The 24725-nt window shown below is 35.4% G+C and overlaps 1 protein-coding gene across 2 annotated transcripts in view; it reads right to left on the bottom strand.

Annotated features, from left to right (window-relative positions):
• ZFAND3 (zinc finger AN1-type containing 3) overlaps positions 1-24725 on the bottom strand; it is a 134665-nt gene that overhangs the window by 102721 nt on the left and 7219 nt on the right. For both annotated transcript variants that reach the window (XM_027735021.2, XM_039389482.1), the window contains exon 2: positions 754-794. In XM_027735021.2, the coding sequence (XP_027590822.1) occupies positions 754-794 (41 nt within the window). The remainder of the gene's footprint in view (positions 1-753; positions 795-24725) is intronic.

The raw sequence follows: 24725 nt of genomic DNA, 5'->3' as shown, positions 1-24725 counted from the left end.
TTGAACCTAAGATCTATAATCTATGAGTCAAAATTCATTTTTTTTATTAAAAAAATGCTGAAAAAGCTTTAAAGTTTAATAAAAATGCTGATCCTTTTAAAATTGTATCGGTTCCCCCAAGACAAATTACAAATCATGAACTATAACAGGACTTTAATTAAAATTAAAAATTAGTTTACAATATTAAATAATACAAAAAAAAAATTCAGAAAGGCAAAGCTAAAAGATGGTAATGGGAAACGGTCAATAACAATTCCTAAGATTTTACACAAAAGCAATGACCTTACAATAAGAAATAATATGCAGTAATTAGAATTAGCCTACCAATGAGCTACTGATGATTTAACATTCAAGGGTTGTAAGTAAAAAGAAACAAGGCATTCTATACCAACTTTTCCTTTTCATTTTTTATCCATTCTATATAACAGAGGTTATTATAAAATAATTCTATGAAATTCCAAATTACAATTCAGACATTCTGAAAGCCACATCATCCATACAGGAGCTGTGCTGGCAGTGGAGCTCCGTAGTTCAAGGATCTACCAAAATTCCATAAACTTCAAGAACAAGGTTTGATGGGTACATTTACACAAGAGGTTCTTGATTAGCAAAGAAATGAAGCAACGAAGTGAGGAAAACCTGATTACATATACACACTGAAAGAAGAGAAACCCATGCACAAATCCTAAAGGAGATGCCAACAATGTGGTTTCAATAATCTAACAAAAACACAAAACCTTTTACTGCACTTACCAGCAAAGCATTTGGAACAGAGATTCATAGTCTTGCTGGACCTGGGCAAAAAATAAAAAAAAATAGAGCTAAAAAATTCATTATATTTCTAATCAATACAGGGAAGGTTTTTGGGGAATGGAAAGGGCACAGAGAGGGTAAGAACTTATATGGCTAAGAATCAAAGATAAGTGGCTGAAAACAGCTGAACTAGAAACTGAGTCAGGGAAGAGACTTCGTGTGGTAATCTCTTTCCAATTTAAAGAGTTTCCAAAACATGATTTCCACACATTTACCTCATATATGAAAATAATCTTCCTTTACCATTCAACGTATATGTTACACATTCATTATTCAAATCTTTCTACTGCAGTATGATGATAGACAGGAAGCACCAATACATTCCACTTAAATATCAGACTTCCCTTGGCAACAGCTCTGCAGTCCTGACAAATCCTGAATACAATACAGCAATGGAGAGATTAAAGTATTGTACTTATAAGGACACAGACATATGTGCTCTTGAAGTCTAGCTGGAATGGCTTAAGTAGTTATTACCTCAAGCTGTTCATTACTACCCTCAGCTGTATCCAGCAGTAATTTAAAATAACCTGTCTGGCTCTGCACTGACATGGACTAGGACAGTTCATATGATCCATTAGAGTGGCTCAGCTTTGAGGGCAGCAACCTTCAGCTGAGAGAAAAACAGCTGGAGAGCAACACCATATCTTAAGCCTCCCAGATGTCTCCAAAGTTATCTATGCAATTATGCTGCAAGTGTTCAACCTCAAAAACTCAGTATGCTCACAGAAAAAAAAAAAAAAAAAAAAAAAAATATATATATATGGCTATAGACCTCCCTAGGGCTACCATGAAAATACCCAGAGCAAAACTCTATGGGAGAACATGTTCCTCCTAGTTTACAAAAGCTCTCTTCTAATATCACATCTCCTTCACAAAGTGACCTGGAGAATATTCTTGAAAGTGTTGAAATGTCTTTAAGTAAGAACAATCCAGTTTCTGTGCACACCAGCCAATATTTGACTTGTTCAGCATTCCTGAACTAGCTCTGCCATTACATGTAAGTATTAAAGCTGTCCTGAGCAGATCTGAAAGTACCTATTGACAGACAAGACGAGACCTTTTTGCCTCCTCAGGGCAGCTCTAGCTGGAATATATAATTTAGGCAAATTAATTGCACCTTTATCTTTAGAAATATGCATACACAAAAACAACTGAGACAATCAAAACAGTTGTTTTCTATTTCCAGCCAAACACGGATGGAATTTTGAGAGGAGATCAGTACCTTAACAACACAAATTATAAAAAACTGCTTGCTATCTTGAGAGAAAAAAATTGACAATTTTTTCAAAGCAATTATATCACAAATGAACATACATATCAGGATTATAGAAATTTTTTCTCCCCACAGAGTTTGTAGAGGGTTATTTTGAATGACTTTCCAGTAAAAAAGTAAATCCAGACTTGGTCAATCATATCTTAGCATTAGTCACATCGAAACATTACAGATGCTTTTCAATTCATGCATATTTGAAAGCTGGTTTACATCAGGCTCAAGAATTCTAAAAGAACACACATCACTGCAGATTTGAGATATAAGCATTTGCCAGCTATAGCAAGAGCCACAGACACATGAAAGCTAGTTTTAAATGCAAACAGTATGTGCACAGAAGAAAAGTTAATTCCCAGGAAAAGAAAAGCAGATCAGCATTTGTAGCCATACAAATATATCATCAGATTGGTAGATACCCAAAGATTCAATATCTGCAAAGATTATCTACCTTCAACAGAACTGCAATTAAAAACAGCACAGTGAGTCAACACCTACAGCATTAGTGTGCTGCAGTTCAGTACTCACTGCTTATGGGTTAGACCTTCTGTAGGAGCTCAGTATGCCAGGCAGGAGCTTCTCTGCAAAGCCATTAAACCCCAGGGGCAGCAAAGAAAAAGAAAGGCAGAGTTCAGCTGGTTCATATTGATGACATTAGAATGGGCAATGACAATAGTGGTATAACCAACCATCTCAGTTGTTAAATATCAATCCAAAGCCTCATATAATATTTACTTAAAAGCACACCAACAATGGAAAACGCAGATGCAAACACAACATACAGCTATGTGAAAAAAAAGAAAAAAAAATGCCATTTACTTCTAACACACAAAACCCACCAGATTTTCTGAAAGGACAGCGCTATTGGACAAGTGACCTTGTGAGCTAAATAACTTCAGGTCACTGTTATATTTTCAAGGATCACTTTCTCCCCAAATCTTTTATATGCCTTTTCAGGGCATCCAAGTCAGTCTGAGGCTGCTACCTACCATGAGAATCTAAACTTTTGAGTGTTTTTTCTCTTAGTTTCTTTTACACAGCAACTTATGTGAGTGCAGATACATCATCATTATACTATAACTAAAAAGAGAGCATTTTTATTAGAGATAGAGTAACAGCACTGATCACAATAGCTTCTTTTTGAAAATGCAATATTTAATTAGAGAAAAACTTTATAAAGAAAACACATTACGCAGTTTACATATACCAAACTTACTAGGTATTATCTGAGATTCATATCACTGTCTGTCAAGTTCGATAGCTCTTTGTTACACTACAAATCCCTCATCTCACTGGCAGGATTTCCTCTTTACAGCAGGCAAGGGTTCACTCACCAGACTTAAAATTGAGCAAGCCTGCATATTGCTGTTCTCTCATGAGGCACATCTTGTTAACCACATCGCTGGTTTATATTAATTATTTCTCAGCGAGTCCAGAATTCACCGAAGCTCATAGTGCCAAGGAGGAACACAAACATATACAATTTCTTTGTTCCTGATAACCTTCTCAAATATATCATACATATGTAATATCTGTTATTTCTAGAGAAAATTTTATTTGAAACACTCAAAGTTCTGAAATATCAGTCTTGGTCATGACACAGCCTTCTATTCCCACTTCATAGGAAAAAGATGGTCACAGGTAACTTAGGGAAGGGAATACAATTCCTGCTTCTAGGAACACAGAGTAAAATCATCACTGTACTGGTGAATAAGGCACAGCAAAGCTAGAATTCAAAGTCAGTCCTGGCAGTGAGAACTGTGTGTTTTAGATGGCAAGTCTTTAGGCTGAGACCCAACATTTCTACACCCTTCTGTCACAGTTAGATTGGGATATTCGACATGCTTCTGAATCAGATATCAAACCATCCTGGTTTTTAACTGGACTTACAGTAATTCCCAGATTTTCCCCATAAAACTCAGGTTCATGCTGAACAGCACCTAATCCAGAATTACTCACATATATATGTACAATAACCCTAGTAAGCCGGTTTTATACTGATAATTTATAATCTCCGCTTGTACATAATTTAAACTGGTATTCAGAAAGATATTCATATTTATAGATAAATCAAGTCAAATAGAATGGTATTATCTCTGAGGTAGAATATAAAGTTAAACCCTCTTTGAAGGTACTTCTTTCTGTCAAAAAGAAACCATTTAACTAAAGGGTGACACAAAATTATTATGTAGATTGGAAACCACAAGGTGAAGCAAGCTCAGAAGGTCAAGTGGCACACTAAATTAGAGGCAGAGGATACTTCAAGGCAGATGGAACACCCAAGAGGTTCCAGAGTGATTGCACGCAACCGATCCACAGGGTTCAGTCTGAAAAAAGTGCGGGTATTAAAACTGCCCCCACTGCCAAAGAAAGAAAACGCTCCCTTAACAACATGGGGACTTTGGAAGTGAAAGAAATTTGTAGAAATGGGAAATCCTGGAAGTTATAACGTATTTATACTTTTAGCAGGAAATAAATCGCATGTAAGGGTAAAAAAAAAATAAAATGCACATTTGAGGCTACTCAGATCATCATCCCTCACTTGCACTGTCGTGCCTACAAATCGCCACAGCAAAGGAAACTACGAGAGCATTCAGACAGATGCGCACACAGACCACCAAAAGGTCCCAACCTCGGTGAGATGGACATCTGCATCTCCAGTTAAAGGTCCATAATGCAAAGTCTGAGCCAGCAAGAGTCATTAAATATCAAAAATCGCATACTTCAAACCCTATATGTGTTCATACCCTACAGCACAACTGATATGTAACTAATCAAGAAAACTGAAGAGATTGCTTCCCCATTCTATTTTCATATGGTACTTCCAGTACATTCTTATAAAGGTGCGGAGTGGCCTTATCTACTCCACTAAGAGTACTCGATGTTATTTATTCAATTTTATGCTCCATCTTACTATCTTTTCCTTTTATTCCTTGCCATTTGACAGTACCATTGCAAGGTACCATCCAAATCAATGCGCATTCCACCCTGTCTTCACTGAAAGTTTGGTTTTCCTTCCCCCTCTCCCAGTAAATGACTATCAATACAAAACCACATCCAGAGAATGCAGCTGAATTCTAGTCATAAATCTCAAAGGCTGTGAGATGTACAGTAGTTGAACAGAACAGACAGGATCAAAAAAGACAATCTCAATCTGAAGAACAAGTTACATGTGGAAATTTTGTGCAGCCAAAGGGAGTTAAAAAGAAGCATGCTGAAATTTGATTGATCTTAAGATAGTCTCCAAAAACAACCTTCTGCCAAGAAACTTAGATAGGCACACCTAATAAATAATGAAGGTCTGTAACAAAATCCTCCATTTTCCAGCAGCGGGTCAGGTGCTTCATAGCTTCGTCATCCCATCTCAAAGATGAAAAAAAAAGGCAAACCAGAAACACTAAAAACTAATACTAGCTTTACTCTACACAAGTGCCAAAGGGCAATACAAAATGCTCAGTTGCACCTTTATTAGCATGCTGCCTACACTTTTTAAAGTAATGGTGAACTAGTATTATTAGTGTAGGTGCTCACCAATGACAACAATCATGCAGCTGCATCAGAGTAAAAATAAGTAAAGATTCTAGTATGGGTATATATTCCTCAATGCTTGAAAAACAACACTAGAATAATCATAATTCTTGAAAATAATTTTTGTTCATCTGTCTTCTGATGATGGAAGAATAAGGGTTTTGGAGAAAAAATGCTTTCATATAGCATACGTACATTAGACATTTAATTTTAAAGACATTTAAGCCTCAGATGCTAATTAGGTGTGACTGCAAAATCCCAGATTCTGCATTTTTTACTGGAAACAAGGTTTTCCAGCTTATCTAGTAATGATTCATTATGATTCAGAAGTTCCTAAGAGTTGGTAGCAGGAAAACATATCTACTCCAGTGGCACTGTAATTGCATTGGTGATTAAATGCATGATGTTATAAAATGCTTCCTGGTCCCCTTCCCATACAGCAATTATAGTGGGATCACAGTGTCACTACAGTACAAACATATCTTAGCCCCTGAATGATACCTGTCCAACACTGTCAGGGGCCGTATGTTCGAAAAAGATTAACATAATATGAATAATGTCATTAATCAGTTAAAACTACAAAGATACTCCCCATGCATTCAGCACATACTGCGTCACGTATTTTGCAACTTAAGACAACTATACACATGTTAAATCAATGCACTTATACTACTGTAGTTAATGATCTGTCACCATTTCCATTATAAAGCAATTTTCAAAGGCTTATAACTCTGCCAAGAGTTCACTCCGAGCTGAATCCTGGCACACAGCAAAAGCAAAACCACAGAGCACATATGTTTACTTTTATCCAACCAGACTAGAAGAATTAGTTATCATTAAAAGAAATCGATCCAATTCTGTATTTCCCTTACACGTTTCATCTTTTGCTTAGAGTGTGTAACGCTTCACCTTGTGCAGGAGGGAGGTTAACTAGGCTGTGTTAATAAGACCCTCAATTGTCCTTTGAAAGTACATGAGCTTTTGAAGAAAGCCATTTTACTTTTCTAAATCAGAAGTCACCTCATTGATTTCATATATGCTGCATATTTGATATTTATAAGTCCTCCATAATTTATGATCTTGTTAAGGGAATACAGGCAAGGTTTTTTGGGCAGTTTAAACAATTATTCATATTTTCAAACTGAGGCAGCTCAATTATTCTTCATGAATGATGTATGCCAAATTCCTTTAAAATAAAAGAGCAGAAGTGGAGCATGTCAAATGTAGGTGGACCTATAGAGAACTTGGCAACCAGAAGCAGTAACAGGCGTTCAGAAACAGATATTTAAGTGAACTAAAATCTTAAATTAAATATCCCACAAATGCATTCAATATCCTCTACTTCAGTATTCAATATCCTCTAATTCACCCGTTCTATACCCATACACTCAGTGTTAAGAATTCTAGTTCAATTAGAAAAGTGTTATCAGTAAGAGGTTTTTTTATTATTACAACTACTTCTGGGGTTTTTCCTTGAAAAATACGAGTATTCTGGTTTTGGGCTCCTCATTTTCACCACTAGCAATTTATATGTTGCTTATAATTTCAAGATTTTTGGTAAGCTGCTGAAAATGATGCTTCAGTTAGTGAGCCACACGTTCATACCTCAATTTGAAATGAAATAGAGGGCAAACTTTATGAACAGTACAGTGTACTAGTGCAATGCCCTTCTGGCAGTTTTCCACACTCAAAAGATATGCTGATGCACCCAATGGAGCAGCTGTATCCTGATTTATAATATTTTCAATTTCACTAAAGCATCCTTTTAAAACTCTATGACTGAAACACTTTTTATGTTTTAAATATACAAAGACACTGAAGTGCTCTGTTGACAATTAGTCCAGAGAAGAGCACAAACACACAAGAGAGGAGAATACGGAAAATACACAGTAAAGTAGCTCCTTAGTCTTACAAAACATATGGGTTCTGACATAAAAACACTGATAGAGTTTCAATTTAAAGCCTTCTCCAATAATTCTTAAACTGCAAAGAATCCAGCGCATCTAAACTATCTAAGTCAGGTTGTAAGAAGTAAAATCTCATTCAGCTGGGTTTCTAGCTGAGCTTACAACATTGTTGCCCTCCAGCCAAGGCTAAATGGTTCATATTGCCATGAATACACATCTCTATACTTCCTTTGGAAAAAAAAGAACCTCAGCAGCAAAATCATACACCAAATATTCCCCTGCCAACTCTTCAAAATCTTTTTCATGAAGATTTGTAGCCTACTATTTAAAGGACAGTAAAAAGGTTGAAATACTAAGTATTAAGAGAGTCCATGAGGCCTTTAGTGAAGTAGGAATAAAATTTAAAAGTTGTGATCTACCCCACTTCCACAAATTCCTCAAGGATATTATTTTTTCTGTGTACTGCAGGTAATAACTAACATTGTCCTATGACAACACAAGCATCATCTTGAGATTTACAATATGAGATTATATCAACTTCATCTTTTTCTTCAGATCAGACACTCCAATGAACGCTCTCCTGATAAGCAGCACTCAAAAATCTGTTCCATTTGTGTTATTCCATTTACTACAGGATCAGTAATAAATACTAAATAGTAAAACATTCTTAGAAAAAAAGTAGCCAGAAGAAACCTCAAGAAAGTATTCATTTTGTCCCCTGACTTAAAGGTATGGCTAATTATATATCAAACCTTGACAGGAAAGCCTTCTGAAACATTTCTGACCTGAACCACTAGATTTAGAATTGAAAGTGGGGAAATGTTAAATTCTTGCCCAGTTTAAGTGCAGCAAAAGTGTAGGGAAGCATTATTTTTTTTTAAATCAAAGTTATTTTTCTGTGGCAAAAATGTACTTTAAAAAGCCTGGCAACATAATGGCTTAGAACTGTTAGAACTTTTGAATGACGGGGGAAAAAAAAAAAAAGCTTTCAAAGCATTTCCAAGACCGCAGTGTGCATGTCAAATAACATTTAAAAGGACAAGTTATGTAAACTGATTTAAAAATGCTGTTGCATAGCATTAACAAAACACACTAACAAAGTCTGGTTTAAGTACTATGCCATATGTATTCTCTCAAAAGCTAGTAGAGCATCAAAATTATAAAATAAAGTCCTTTGTTACAGAGCTCTACTTGTCATGTCTAACAAGTCAAACATTACTGGAGCAGAAAAAACTGAAGTTCTTCAAAACAAACACCTGATAAAAGAATAACTCTCTGTTATGGGAAAGCTGCCTATATGTATGTTTGCACATTTAACTTTCTCAGTAAATAACAAAACCATCAAAACAAAAGGATACAATTAAACAGAAGTATTTTGAGTCATAATATGTAAATGCTATTAGTAATTATACAGATGCTTTTCCTTTCTTCTTTCAAATAGACGAATATAATCTTTGCCTTCTCTTTCAGAGCTATATGGTCACTACTACAATTACTGCATTGATCAAGAAGCCAACATCATGAGGTATCTTCCATAGGCACTGAAACAGAACGAGCACAATACACAAAACCCAACCCAGACCGAAAGCACCAGTGATGAATTCGGTCTATCAGGCCAGTGCTTGTTCCTAATGGAACACTGGCATTTTTATGCTAGATTATTCCAAGTTTATCTTACTTTTTCCATCTTTCAACTCTCTATACATCTTCAAAACATCACATAAAAATGTATTTCTCAAAATTCTAAAAGGAAACAATAGCAATTCATTCTCAAATATTCAAATTGGGTAGTTAATATAGCTATACTGATAAAAGAAAGATCAGGGGAAAAGAACAGACTGATAGATATCTTTCAGGTATCTTTCCCCATATAGCCGTCTTTTCCATAGTAATAAACAAAACAAAACCAAAAAAAAAACCCCAACCCCCAAACAGGAACATTCTTCTCCAGAGTTCTTTACTTATTACTCCCCCCATCCCAAATCTTCTCATGATCAGACATCATAAAAAACAAGGCAAAATACTGAACTGGATATAAGAGGAAGACATTAGCAAAGATTGAATAAGCCAGTCCACCAGTTTTGAGCAATTACGAAAAAATAAATGACTACTGAGGTGGTTAAAAAAAAAAGGCAAAATGAAACACAGATCATTATAGGCAACCACCCTGATTTTGCTTTAAATACCTTCATTACAACTCTTGGAAGAATTTTGTCCTCAGTCTAAACTTGACCTCCTTATTAAATCTACAATCTACTCTGATACGTGAAGCTGTTAAAAAAAGTACCCTCACATGTATAACCTGCTTGCATAGGTGGAAGACGTAAATTGAGGGAAGGCAAACTCATTCTACCAGCTGAAGTATAAGGGACTGGAAAACAAGCAAATACATGCCAGATTGCATGATCTCCTATGTTAGTAAATAATTGAGAGCTATGCAAACTAAAGAATGTATTAGATCATTACTAACATCAGGATACACACTTTTCAAATTTTAGGTGTTATCTTCTAAACAGAGCATAGACCATCAAAGTTATAAAGTACGAACATTAGAAACTACACAGCTGAAGATGTGACATTTTAATGTGCACTCATCTCAGGCTTAAAGGACTCACTATTTGAAAATAATTTTAACTCACACTCATCATTTGAAATGCTGCTGCTATTAACCCTGACAAAGAACAAAACACTGTACACCATTCCTTATGCTGTCAATCAGCACTGCTCCCAGTCTAACACAAACATGCTGAAATCACCTACCCATGGGTGAACTTCCAGCTACCACCCACCAAACCTGGAGACTCCCAGGATTTGTTAAATTTGAACTAGTGGCATGAACATCAAACTCTATTGCTTATTTACATGGTTACGAGCTAAAAAGACAGTCAGATCTACCAAAACATACTCTAATCAGAACTCAAATCTCTATTTTCTTAAAGGTATTAGAGTGAATTAAGAGAAAAAGAAACAATGCAGGTGCTATGACACATATGCAACTACAGTCAACTTTGAAAATATCTTTTAAATATAATTCTTAAGCATTCTTAAAATTGCTTATTTTCCCAAGAGAAGTTTACGGTACGAGTTAGGTATGGGTTAAATTGAAAGAGTTTCTAAGAAAGGCCAGATGTGTCCCATACTGTTCACTAATACAGGAGGTTATTTAATAGCAAATATTCCACCTGTCTTTTCTTGAGCACATCCTGTGAGGAACTGGAAAAGTGTTCCAGTGTGTCTAATTGACCTATGAAGGGAAAGTGGATTGGACTCCAAACCTCAGCTTAGCTCTTGGCTTAAAAAGTTTTTAAAAAAGATTGGCCATGGAAATATAAAAATGGCAAAGGAAGCTAGGGAGAGACTGCTCATCTTTTTTAGGTGGTGCTCACTTCCCCTTGGCCTTCACACATAACCAAAGTCAGAAAATTAATTTTACTGTTTATTCAATAAAAAATGTTATGACACTGTATACTTTAAAATATACCATACGTCTAACATCCTAATAGGTTATACCCACCACTCCCAAAATGATGTGGCATCACAGAAAAGTACCCCACAAGCAGGAGTTAACTGCCTTTCTGCTGTTACAAAATGCACACTCTGTGGATCTCTGCTAGTTTGCACAGAACATTTATAATTCTCTAGGTACTCTAACATCTGTGAAACATTTTACAACTCAAACTATCAGCACACAAGGGTTTCAGCTGTTGTAAACACTGAATCAGCTGAACTACCAGAAACACTAAAGAGAATTTACTGCATAAAGGAAATGTATTACAGAAGCAGGTTACCACACTTCAGTACCAATGGGCAAGTCACAGTAGGACAGTAGGACTTACACCTGGTAAGTTCAGAAGGTCGTCCCTCAGCTCTACAAAATCCAAGTTAAATAACAACCTGCTTACACCAGTATTGCAAGACTGCAGTGAACGCCATCTGCACTGGGCACTACTACACGATGATCCAGACTGCAATGTCCGCAAATAAATCTACAGGGAACAAATACCACTCACCACAATTAGCATACAGTAACCAAATACACTTATTGATGTGGTGGTCTTTCACATTATTCATAGAAGGGGAAACGCTCAATACTGTATTAAAAGAAACAGGATAAATCTTGTAACTTACCTTATTACAGGATTCAGTATCATATATGCAAAATAACCCAGAAAATTTTTCCAGTATTAAAAAAAAAAAAATAAATCTGAGTAATCTACACAAAAATGTATCTGTTTGCCTCCTTTTTACACACATTACAAAGTTTCTAGGCTATTTTTCCTTGCTTCTTTTTTCAGTATAATAAAATTAACAAATCAGAAGGTGCGAAAATGAACACATTGGGAAGTATTATCATCAAATGAATATTTACTATATTTAAACAGAATAAGAGAGTCATTCACAAAATGCTTGACCAGTGCCAAAGTGAACATCATCATAGATTTCAATTCACTTCCTGCTCCCTCAGCAGGAGCTCCCCCTTCTGCTCTTGAGATCTTAACAAATTCAGCAGAAGCAAAGAAGTGGTTTGACAGTCCCAACAGTTCTACTAATAAATTTCAAAGTCTTTAAGTGTCTCTGTAAAGGTTAAAACACCAACTGAAAAAAAAGCAAGAAAGACACTTTCAACAGTGTCTTTTTAAAAAGGTAAGTGGCTCAGGATTTTCAATGAGCTGGATTTTCAGACTTCAGAATGATATTCTCCTCCAATTTCATCTGCGGGTCATCTGAGAATTGTAATTATTGGAATTTCTAAACATTGATAAGGCTTTTCATTTTCTATACATCACATAAGAAATAACCCAATTTTGTTTCCCTATATCTCAAAGTCTAAAAGAGATAACATAGCTTCTTTACTAAAGTCAACTATACAGATTAAATGTTCCAAGTTAATAAGAAAGCACTAAGGTCCACAGCTTCAATATAAGTTTTATATATATACACATATATATTTATGTATGTATGTATGTATACACTACATATGTATATTTATATGAATATAATATTAATGTTGTGAAACATGCTGTCTGGAAATGCTAAACTGACTAGAAATTGTAAGCTCAAGCAGTCAGCTCTTGGTTTTAATAACATAAGAGTACAAAGTAATATATATTGCTTAAAAGTAATTTTCTCTGGACAATTTTCTAAACCTACACAAGAGCCACATGGTTCTTTAGGCCCTTACATTTGAAATTAAATGCCTTAACATTATAAAACAATGTTCTTCCCTGTTGCAATATTCATTCTGGGGAAAAAGAAATTAAAAACAAAAATCACCAAAAAAATCACAAATCCTCCCATCTCCCCAGCAATCTCACACTATTTTTGCTATTAAAACTTTCTTACTGGTTGTGAATCAGTGATCAACATTTTCCTAAAGCTTCAAGATGCAAATACAATTCTAGCTTGCATTTAACTAATTAATCTGTCATAGTTTCCCTATCAGTTACAGCAAAACAACCATCAGTGTTAGTGGTTTCAGAGGAATAAAAGTTATATTCACTTTCGGTACTGTGCAAGAGAACCATAACTACACCACAGGTTTCATTTTTCCTTGATAAAATCTACACTAAAACTGATCACACAATGTGGGCAGGGTTTGTTCCTGTAATACACTGTGAACATTTCATCTCAGACCACAGTCCAGAAGCCTCCTCAATACTAGTGACAAAAAAGTCAAAAGGAGGAAAAAAAAAAAAAGTTTTTGAACTACCTGCCTCCTTCCTCCCACCTGCCAAAGGGACTGACTGTCATATCTGTTTTTCCTTGTTCTGTTTCTTGTTCCTTAAAGATGAGCATCTTATTTTGAATCATCACTTTTAGTTGGAACAGAAGTATTACAGGTATGGTTTAAAAAAAAAAATAAAAATCCTGTGAATTGGACTAACCAGTTGAATACTCTGGTCTTCACTCTTGAGTGAAGTTTCCTTGACATACAAAGCAATGTCCTTTATATATCAGGCCAAAAGGTTTTGAAAATTTTTATCTTACCATTATACAGCTGAAGGTCAGTGATTGCAGCTGTACTTCTGGCATTTACAGTACAGTAACAAAAAAAGCTGTATGATTTTATAGAAATGGCTCAAATAATTCAGCGGCTGGTTATGGGAAGGTAGAACACCTCCAAAAACATTAGCCTTCTCCATAAAAAACTATGTTGTATGAAAACTTTATATTTTATTGATACCATATTTAATTACAAAAGCAGAATTTGTGTGGATGGAATAAAGTGGTTTTTTCATTACTGACTCATCTTCCAAGTTATTGAGGCTTTTGAAACTGTACTGAATGAACCATCACACCCTGGAATGTTAAAGCTTACAGCTTGACTGGGCTCAAGGACTATTTCTTATCCAGTGTAGGCATCCACATCTCACTGAAACTTATGGGGCTTTTTTGGGTGCATATATTAAGGCAAACACTGGTGGCAAGAGCAAAAATATTCCAAACTCCTTTTAAGTTCATAGCATTAAATGTTAAAAATACATACTAATGACAGCTATTGTCCTTCCCTCTTTGCCCTGCCACCTCTTCTTTGAATTCAGCAGGGAAGTATGGGAATTTGAGAACCTGATGATACAGCATAGCTGAACTTAAGTATATTTTAAACAACTTTTTTTCCATTACCATCATCAAAATTGTTCACCCTAAACTAGTCAATGAGTTCAGTAATCCTGTCTTGTTCCCTACTTCAAACAATTTACTTCACTGCTCTAATCAGGAAAAATCTTGTTCCTACCAGGGCTCCTAGATTCCATGAGATACTTAAACATATTGTACTATGAGGCTGCAGAGAAACTCGTACGGGAATTAATACGCAACAGCAGAATGGACCTACTTAATTTAGGATTTCCAAATATTTCCCTCAACCTTGTAGACCATTTTGCAGACCCCAAGCATACTCATGTAACCCACATGCAACTTTCCCAAAGAAAAATTACTGTATCTTTTTGAAGCACAACAAACACCAGAAGTAATTTCCAACTCCAAACTGAAAATAGGGCAAATGAAGCAAAAATTTGGTATATTGCTACAGGGTCTGTCAAAAAACCACTCATATTAGAATGTGAACATAATGCTGATAAATGTTTTTCTTCCAAAACAGTTTGTCATCAGAAACGATAATAAATTACTGTGGAGTGATGCATCTTACTAATGGAGAAAATATATTTTTTTACATACACAGTATTATTTCTGCCAGTAATTAAACACATAAAAGAGTAGCCAGTAAGAAGTCAAAAAAATACTGCCCTATGAAATTATTTAATATTTATTCTGTATCTACAATGAAAATAACTACACTACTGTCCACAGCTGTCGAAAAACATTTCATATTGATATTCAAAACTATTAGTAAGTCACCATGTATTTATGACTTCCTTTCAGATGTGCAAACTACGGACAGAACTATGGTTAGTTACCTTGTTTTATGGCATTCCTTCATTTCGATGTTCTGAAATTTTACCACAAGACTGAATGTAAACTATAAGATTGCAAATGCAATAGTTTTTGCTGTTACCTTGCAGTTGGGTAAAAGATTAATATGTAAAACTACATTATTTATTCCAACATGTGCAATATTAAACATATACATGCTTTCTAAAAGAAAAGGACTATACAACTACATTTTAAATGCACTTAGGTCAAGCCATATGCAAGCTTATCAAATGCTGACTCTGCTACTGGCCTAAATCACCCCACTAAGATTTTTACCACATTTTTGGCTCTGGATTTATTCCTAAAAGCCTTCAATCACTGTTTGATCACATTATGTAAGTATGGATGGTAACCTAACATTTTCAAAGGCTCCTGAGTGCCAATGGGGTTTAACACACAAGTCGTTTAAATGCTTTGAAATCATTTATTATATTTAGACTTTTGGTGAAGGACACTCAGTTACAAGAATTATGTTTGCTTTGTTACCCCCAAAAGATTAAGAGTTCTTTTTGATTTTAACCCAATCATGTTATTTTCAGGGCATCTCTAACTAGACAGGAGGCCTTCCCAGTAAATAAATCAAAACTCAACTTTCACGAAGAAAAAAAATACATTAGACCCATGATCAGAATTCAGGTGGGTTTATAACAGTCTTAAGCTTTTCAATATTTGAAAGCATACAAAAACAACTTCAGCAAGAGAAATCCGTAAGATGAGACTGTAATACTCTCTAGGCTGAAAATACTGATTGATTCCTGATTTCTATCAATGTAAAGTAATATTTTTCCATTTTCATGCTCCAAGGTGTAGTGAGAAATTTTAGCTATTTTTCTCACAAATCTCTTTCAGCCTTACGCATTCCAGCATCATCCTTACTCCTCCTAACGACACATGAGAGGCAAAATAAAGTTTGAGTCCTTTCTTACTGCTTGTGCCCCAAAATGGAGTTTGATAGTACCTACCCACTGCAACAAAAAGTTGTTCTGTGCTTCCTCTGGAATTGAGCTCAAATGACTACTCACAGCTTGTACAGTCGCAACAACCCTGCTCTCACCCACTCACCATTCAAATTTTGCTCCTGTAAGTAGCAAGTGACGTACCGAGCGCAGATCATTCGGCATTTTTTATTCATAAATCTCCCTTTATGTTTGCAATAAGATTACATATAACTTGATTTGCAATCTCCTCTGCATTTTTCCCAACTTTATACTTTTGTAGCTGAACTCATTTGTACCTCTACTAGCCACAGTATTTTGTGGTCTATGCTGTATCATACTTTTCTTTTACCCAATTACTTTGGAAAGGAATTCCATTCTAGGATTTTGAACTATTCTACTGCAGAACTCACTGCTTTATTAACAGCTGACAATTTTGCATAATGTCAACTTGATAAATTATTTTCAGTTTTGGGAGCTCTTTGTGCTCCTAAAGTACAAATAAATATTTTCTTATGACTGCTGTTCCAAGTTTAGGTTTAGTCAAATTGAAGTATTAATGAAAAATGTATTTATCTTACATCTCAGTCTCTCTGTGGCAGCTCTGAAATGCAAGATGCACATGGCTAGCACTTGCAAATAGTAACAAATCATGTTACTATTTGCTCAAAGAAACAAGTAGAAGCTTTTCTTTTTAAAATAAAACAGCATTAGCTATTAATTTTGTCATCTTAGCAGTGCAGCAGTACAAGAAAGTGTTATACAATAATCTGCCAAAACATAAATAAAACCTGTTAATCTCATTTCCTCTCAGCATCTAACTAATGAGAAATACAACTAACTAAACACTATGCATGCTAAATCACAAGGGGGTTAGTGAAGTGTTTAGGTCAACCATCAAATGTGCTATCAACAGCAGTAGGTCTTGTTTGGAAACAACTTTAACATAACCAAATCTGTTGAGCTAATCAGTGACCCACAAATCTAAACTCCCAAAGTTAACTAGCTTGATCAACATCAGTCCACTTTTGCATTTTAAACATGCAAGTTCTGCTAATTCATACAATTCATTCAAGAGAAGCCCTTCTGAACTACATAAAGCCCATCAGCAGTCTCTTTTAGGTAAATAAATTACCAGTATCTCTCAAACTTCTTAAACTTTACCCTCCAATATGCTAGTGATTCCCTCAACATCTAAAGTAAAATTGCAAAAAGCACTGGTGCTTACCATTCTATAATGTGTACCTTGTTCTGTCATAACTCAATTGCACATATGCAGTGAGATTTTTTTCTAGAGTTGTAAGCAGTATGTGGAGAAGTCTGCAGTGTCTAATGTAATGAGAGAGATCAAATTTTGTGCCTAGCCAGTTGACATTTTCCTTATAAATTTATAACTAAAGCCTTTATGCAACTACAGCAGAACTAAATTTAATGGCTGGAGGACAAAGAAAATGAGGTCACCCAAAACTGTTAAGATTTTTTCCTTGACAAAAATAAAAATACCTAGGTTTTCTTTTCTACTTGTGAGAACTTAGAAGAAAAGGCAACAAGGAAACTAAAGGAATCATCAAATTGTCAACATCCTTTACCCTCCCCCATTCCTATCTCCTTCAAAAATTTGCCACAGCCTAAATTTATTCTCCAGAGAAGATGTTTGTGGACAGCCTTTCTCATATCGTGTCTTGGAAACTCAGTCAGGAGCTCTTGTTCCACTGCCGTTCAGGTGAAAGACCCCTGAGTAAGACTGCAACTACTACAGAGGGCAGTGTGGACCACCTGTACGGGTAGCTCACTAAATTTGCACTACTCATCTCTCCAGGGGAAAGGAGTTGCTGCATGTGCCCTTCAGTGGCTGACACGTCAGAGAACAGCACCTTCTGGAAAGGGAGTCAGTCAGATGTAAAGTTGGGATGAGACCCCTTACTTAATGCATTGTGCCTTTCTCCTATTTCACACAGCAGACTTCCCAAGGCAATTGCATTTCAATTATCAGCATAAAAAGAATTCAGCATGCACGTTTTGCTTTAAAAGTTCAAGGGTTTTAAACATGTGGTGAAAAAAACCAATCCATCCGACATCCTTCATCCCATGACAGGAGAAGGAAACCTTTACACAGACTGGTAGTTTGGCTTTTTCATGTCCAATGATCTAGATTAATGTAAGTGCAAACTGTAATCTTCACAGCTGTCATTTACGCAAGGTAGCTTTTACTATTTTGTAAGTATTTAAAGTAGACAGCCTAGATTTATTTACATGAACAAAAACAAGGGTATCACAGCACTCACAGAAACCATTCTATTAATCTCACAATCTTCCTATTTTGAAATAACATGGAGAAAGTGTGGGAACAAGCCTCAACTTCTTATTTTCCTCTAATAATGGAGACTGAAGGGATAAATCACAACCAGTACGCTTATTTCATTTAATTCAGACAGCGGGAAATCAGGGCCAAGTTAAATATTTCATTCGCATGCATGCAAATGGCAAAGGCTCTTTTGTTAGATCAGCTTTTTATGCATTTCTGAAGATAATCTTAGGCAAAGGCATGGTAAGCAAGCAGAGTGATCATTAACAGTAAGTAATACAAATGAGCCCCGAAACTTTACCTCATCCTGAACTCTCATCCAAGCTATGCGTAACCTTCTCAGTACACAAGAACAACAGGCAAGTTTTAACCACCTAACCACCATGACAGGTTGAAGCTGCAAACTGCAACTCTATTGCTTCATTAACTATGTCAAATTAATGCTGAATCCTAAACAGAAGCAGGAGTTAAAATGAGTTTTAAAAATGAAGCAAGCAGCAATATCAGCCTGTAGCTCTTCAGCCATCTCTAGTCTCCAAGTAAAATAAAAAAGAAAAATTAATGTTTCCATGATTCTGCCTGACTTTAAGCTTATAATCATAAAACTCTGCAGCTTCTTCAGTTGCATCCTTTACTCAGGGAAGGCCTCTTCTGAAGGAGCTCACAGAATTTTTTGTCGCTCTCCATTTTTACTACTGCACCACAGCAGTCTGGGAAATTAAGTGACAGGTAACAGAAAAAAAAAAAAGTGTCTTCAAGTATTAAACTAATGAATAGCAAATACATAAATTATTAGTTTCATGTAAATTGTTTTCTTGCTCTCTTACTTCCCAATGCTTTTACTTAGTATCCTACCCCCTACAAACAGTAGACTGGCAGATGATAATTTGGGATTTTCAGCTCTCTAAGCATAATTTTTCTCCAGTCAATTTATGTAGATGATTTCACTCTGTTTTGGGAAGATAAAATGCTATCTATACCCTTTCAAAGAAAATGTTTACACTTGACTAATACAGCTAGAATCAAAGTGATTTTAAAACATCTGCAGCTTTCTCTAGATGGTACAAATCGAACTGTTCAGTCTTTTGTGATAAGGGTAATACCACATTTAGGGTTTGCTACATATTGTGCTCCACGATTTTAGCAGAAATAGTGGTTTCTGAACAACATCCACAGGTAAACAGCTGAAAACAAACACTAACTCAGGCCATCTGTCCAGCTGGCTGGTAGAAGACACTTATCTTTCATGTCATTGTTGCAACCATGACAACCTAAGGATAAAGGCAAGACTGATTTTGGGGACAGAGATAACATCCAGGTATATACTTTGAACAAGTAAATTAGCTTCCCCATACACTAAAGAAATGCCCGTGCCTCCAAAAGCTCTGCTTTTTCCAAGTTAAGTAGTCAGCTGTGCTACTAAAAATGTAACACCTACCTTCAAAATTTGTCCTGCATAATGAGAAGGGACAAAAAAACTAAGCAGAGGAAACTAAAGCACTGTTGATTAACCAGCTAACAATCAAGCTCAAGATGAGGATCCTCCACACCATTTCCCCTGCCCTCTTATGTAGCTGCCTCCATGGACACCCAAAGCATATGAGTCCTTGAAGCTTCCGTTTGTTTCAGAATCTTACTATGTAGCCTTAAAAGGAGTATAAATCCATTTGGACCATAAATTGATTTAAATATTTATTGGTTGTTTAGTGGCCTTAGATAGTCCTCAAAAATAATAATTAAACAAAAAAACCACTGCATCTCTAATTTTAAGATATTCATACCAGCAAAAATACTATTAGAATACTTAGTCAAAGTCATGTTCAGACAGAAAACGTTTTTTTACAGCTGTTTTCATCCTGAAAATTAATGAACACGTATAAGCATTCTTCTGTGCTACAGCAAGTCATTACCTACACAACCCATCTACATGAGTGATGCAGAAGTCAAGTCAGGTTTTATAATTCTGTATCAAAAGTTACAAAGAAACTGAAAGGGTGTGCATATATAAAAAAATTTCACACACAAAATTTCAACATTTCCAATCACTATATAAAGACTCCTAACAAGCACTTCTATATACAAGTTTGCAACAAACACCTTGCTAATAGAAGTCAGAAACCCACCACTAAATCAGTGAACTGAAGTAATAAGGACAGAAAGAATGCTAATAAGAAAGCAGCTAAATCACTTTGTCTCAATGGCATCTAGAAGTGTGCTGGGAATCTGATCCAAAGGGGGAAACAAACCAATCAACCAGGCAAAAAAACGAGAACCAAAAATAAATAAACAAAAAAATCCAAACCAAACCAAACAAAAACCACAAAAAAACTTCCCACAAAAATTGCAACAATCTCTGAAAGTTGTAGACTTGAATTTCTCAAAGCCCTGGTCCAGATCTGTTTAGTTTGGGTTTCCAACTACAGCAGTTTCAAAAGCAACCAGTACTTGCTGTTGTCTGAATTTCGGCTGCACTTCAGCTCAGGTAACTGAATTCTAACCTGTAATGCTAGAGTTGTAATACCACTAAGTGATGGAATTTTCAGTATTATATTTTACTTTGAAAGAATGACATAATGCATCAGTTTACCATACAATAATATATATCACTGTGGGTTTGTTTTTACCTTGTGAATCTGTCTTTGCAAGTCACTTGAGCAGAACAGGAAGTGTTAATTATTACCAGAAAGATTTCTGGTCTTTCCTGAATTAGTCACACGAGAACATTAATAGTCAAAGGAGAGACTGCATCACAGAATAATGGATAATAATGGGGTCCTATCTTCATCAACGGAGTGCTGCAAAACCACCTGAGACTCGCAGATGTGTAATGCAGGCGGTGCTTACTCTTCTAATTGCATAGCAACTCTTCTGATTGAAAGAGACTTCCTCCACCCACCACAGACACTTCCTTCTGGATGAACAACCCAGGAGACAACATGTCAATGGGTCAATATTGTCCTAGATCAAGTTTTGATTTAAAACAAACACCTGTTTCTAAAAGAAAAGCCATAAATATTCCTTGCTAGACAGTCTTTCATTTAAGGCTCCTAAAGCACTGTGGAATTAAATGAGGAGGGATATACTATTCACGAATGAAAACATGCAAAGGGAAAAGCATGGACTGACTGTCTCACAGTATATCAGGAGCAGAAATAACAATAAACCCTACCCAAACTTAAATGCCAAGAAGGGGACTTCTAAAAAAAGGAACCCAGATCTTTCTGAGTTTATAGTCTCTAAAGTCTTGTAACAGATGTAAGATGTATTAAAAAAAAAAATCAGCATTAGAGCACAATGTCTAAACACTTGGAATCGTGGTACTCAAGAGAAAGTTAAAACAGAAATGCATCCAGTGTTCAAAATAAAACTAATGCCAACAAAACTACAGTCAAAGTAAAAGAAGACTATATAGTGACATTCAACACTATATACAGTGGCATTCTAACAGCTAACTAATTCTGGAAAAGAATTATATCTAAAATAGGTATGTTAGAAGTATCACAACACTCCATGTATTTGACAATGCCAGGAGTTACAAGTAGCAGAGTTACTCCACTTTCTTAAACAAAGCGAGTCAACTCGCTCCACCTTAATTATTATTTCCAAGGCAAGTTTAATTTCAATTACTTTTCCAAGAAGTATTAATCACAAAGTCTCAATGCCAAGAAAAATATATTTCAAGTGTTCAAATATTATTGTTAACTGCTTTCTTTCGAAAGCTCAAAAATGAATTTACACCTAGGGAAGTTACTGCGTATATATGGAATAATTCTCAAAGCCCTTTATGAGTTATAGCACAGATGATGGTTCATCCACACATCTATGTAAAAAATGGAAAAAACCCTAAGATTTCAGCTGCTTCAAAGTACTACTGTATTTTAAACTTTCTAAAATTCTGACCATTCTCAAAAGTTAAATTATGATGTTTTCCATATAATGTTTTCCCTGTTAAAAACTGAGTAATTATACTAACGTGCTTGCAAATTAAAATTGGAGAGAACCTTCCTTATGGAAACGTACTATATGAAAAATGCTTTCACTCCTTCATAGTAGTACACAGTCAAAAGTTTATTCTAAAAATAGACATTAATAGATTTTAAATTGATTAACATATTAAAAATTCAGGGGAACACTTGAAACCTATCTGCATGAATAAGCAAGAATTTGTTAACACATGGACAATTTTGGAAACCATTACTGTCCACTAGTTCACTGAAGGAGATTACTAAAAAAAGGTAACACTAGGCCATTAAACAATGAACAAGCATTACTGCATCTGACACTAATGCCTCTTCTTGCAAACCGGTGTCAGCAATACCTGACCTAAAACTCACCTTGCTTCAGCTAAAAAATGCACTTCACTGAGTAATACTGGATACTTGTTAAAGAAAAATTTCAAAGATAGTTAATTATCAAAAAACTAGACTCCTTAATATTGACATTATCTTGGACCAAAATAGGATCCAATCAACAGTTAGAGGACAATACAATTTCCAGTACTGAGGGACTCTCGCTAAATGACAGCATTTTGCCTACTCTATATATGCAACTTCCTCTGAGACACCTCTAAACATATAATTAGAGATAAAAATGCTGCTGTTATGGTGCCAGAGTTGATCTCAGTAACAGTCACATTGTGAAGAACGGTTGTGTTTTAGCAATTAAGTCAATGAGGACATGACTTTGGATTCTGCTTTTCTAAGGGCGCAATTAGGAGGTTATCGTGAAACCACCCTGCTTTTCGTTCTTTTAAATGCTGATTCAAATCTAGTATTGTGCTCCTTTCTCCTCCCCCTTCCTCAGGTGTTTAGGATTTAAATAGGACTTTCAACTTTAATAGTACATTCAACCATGGAGAAGTTAAATATATACATTACTAAGACAGGCCCTCAAATTAACAATTCACCCAACATTAGACACTATATAGTCTAAAGAGCCAAAAACTAAAGACAGTAATCAACAACCAACCTCCTTTTCTCTGTTTGTCTGACTGCTTATTAAAATTATTTTAGGGAAACCAGTTTTTATCTCCATTCAAAATTTTTCATTACTCCCAGTTAGCCTCTAATTTACACCAAATAAAGACTGGAAATCCAACACTGGCCAAAGTACATTTATTAAAGGACATAACACCAATGAAAGTCATACTAGAAATAAATTCCCTTAAAACACTAATGAAATAAAAATATTACAGTATTTAGAAACTGAAATGTATCTTCCTCCCATTGACTTCCATCGTTCAAGTTCAGAGCGTGCATATGGTGGCCAGATTAAACAGCCAGAATTGAACAGGACACCTACAATTCTTTCATAAATAATGCAGAGCAGCATTCTCTGCCGCAGAGAAGACTCCGGATGACAGATTAAATGTAAAAATCCATCAAGAATTTTCTAATACAACTTCTCTATACAGGCAACTACTGCACTTACTGCAATGCTACTAGTCAGATGCCATAAACAAATTCTACACACAACTGCAAATGTCTTCCTTCTCCAACTCACGGAATACTGTAACTCTTCAATTAATATTTTCTTGAGTACAGGTAAAGAATAACTCAGAGTTAATAGACCTAGGTATTACAATACAGTGTCTGACTCTGAAGTTACAAGATCTCAAAAAGAAGTGTCAAAAAAAAGTTTAAATCCCACACTCCTTAAGTATATAAAATTCCCACCAATTCAAATAAAAGATCCATCACTACTATAAAAATAAAAAATAGTATTACATTTAAATCTTAAAGTAGAAGACAATGGTTGGGCATTTTTTCAGAACCTAAAAATACCAACCCAGTACTTCTGTACTTTCATGTCATCTCCACAGACTGAAACCATTGTGGTCATTCACACGAACATTTCATTTTCAGAGCATTATTCCAAATCATTTGCTATTTACTGCATATAGTGTCCTCAACAGTATTTTCTTATGTGGTCTTCTCAGTGTCCTGAGATGTCATTTTAATATCTGCAGCTATTCTGACCTAAGTTTCTTCACAGATGTATCATCGAGAGAAGTCGATTCACGCTGCAGCCACAGCCTGATTTGCAATTCTTCTTCCGAAACTGGAGAAGGGACTCCATACTAGTGATTCCTGTCTGTACTAAACAGACAGGAAAGATTTTTCCCATTTGAGTCAGAAAATGAGGGGAAAAAAAAAAAGGGAGAAAAGATCAATGTAATTTAAATGCCTAAAGCGTATATGAAGTTTATCTTAACCCGAATAAGGGTTTCAATCAAGATCAAATACTTTCCAACAACATTCACAAGACATTTTTGATAACACTGGAAGTACAACGCTAATTAAGTCAGTCAAGGTTGCATACTTGAGGAGATACAGGAACACAGTGACATTTTTAACTTCAAAGAATACAAGCAATATTTGTCTGAGAAAGTATATCATATCCATAATTTTTACCAACTGGTTCTAAAGAAAGTCTGTGTCTATTTATATGCACTAACTCCTAATTTAAAAAAAAAAATTAAAATCCAGCAGTGGCATAGCATGTTAGCAAAACATTCAAGTCAAAACCAGACA

The sequence above is a fragment of the Pipra filicauda genome, unplaced genomic scaffold (genome assembly GCF_003945595.2).
Source record: "Pipra filicauda isolate LSUMZ 115617 unplaced genomic scaffold, ASM394559v2 scaffold72_size3293161_pilon, whole genome shotgun sequence".
Classification (NCBI taxonomy): domain Eukaryota; kingdom Metazoa; phylum Chordata; class Aves; order Passeriformes; family Pipridae; genus Pipra; species Pipra filicauda.
This window is presented reverse-complemented; position numbering and strand designations above follow the sequence as displayed.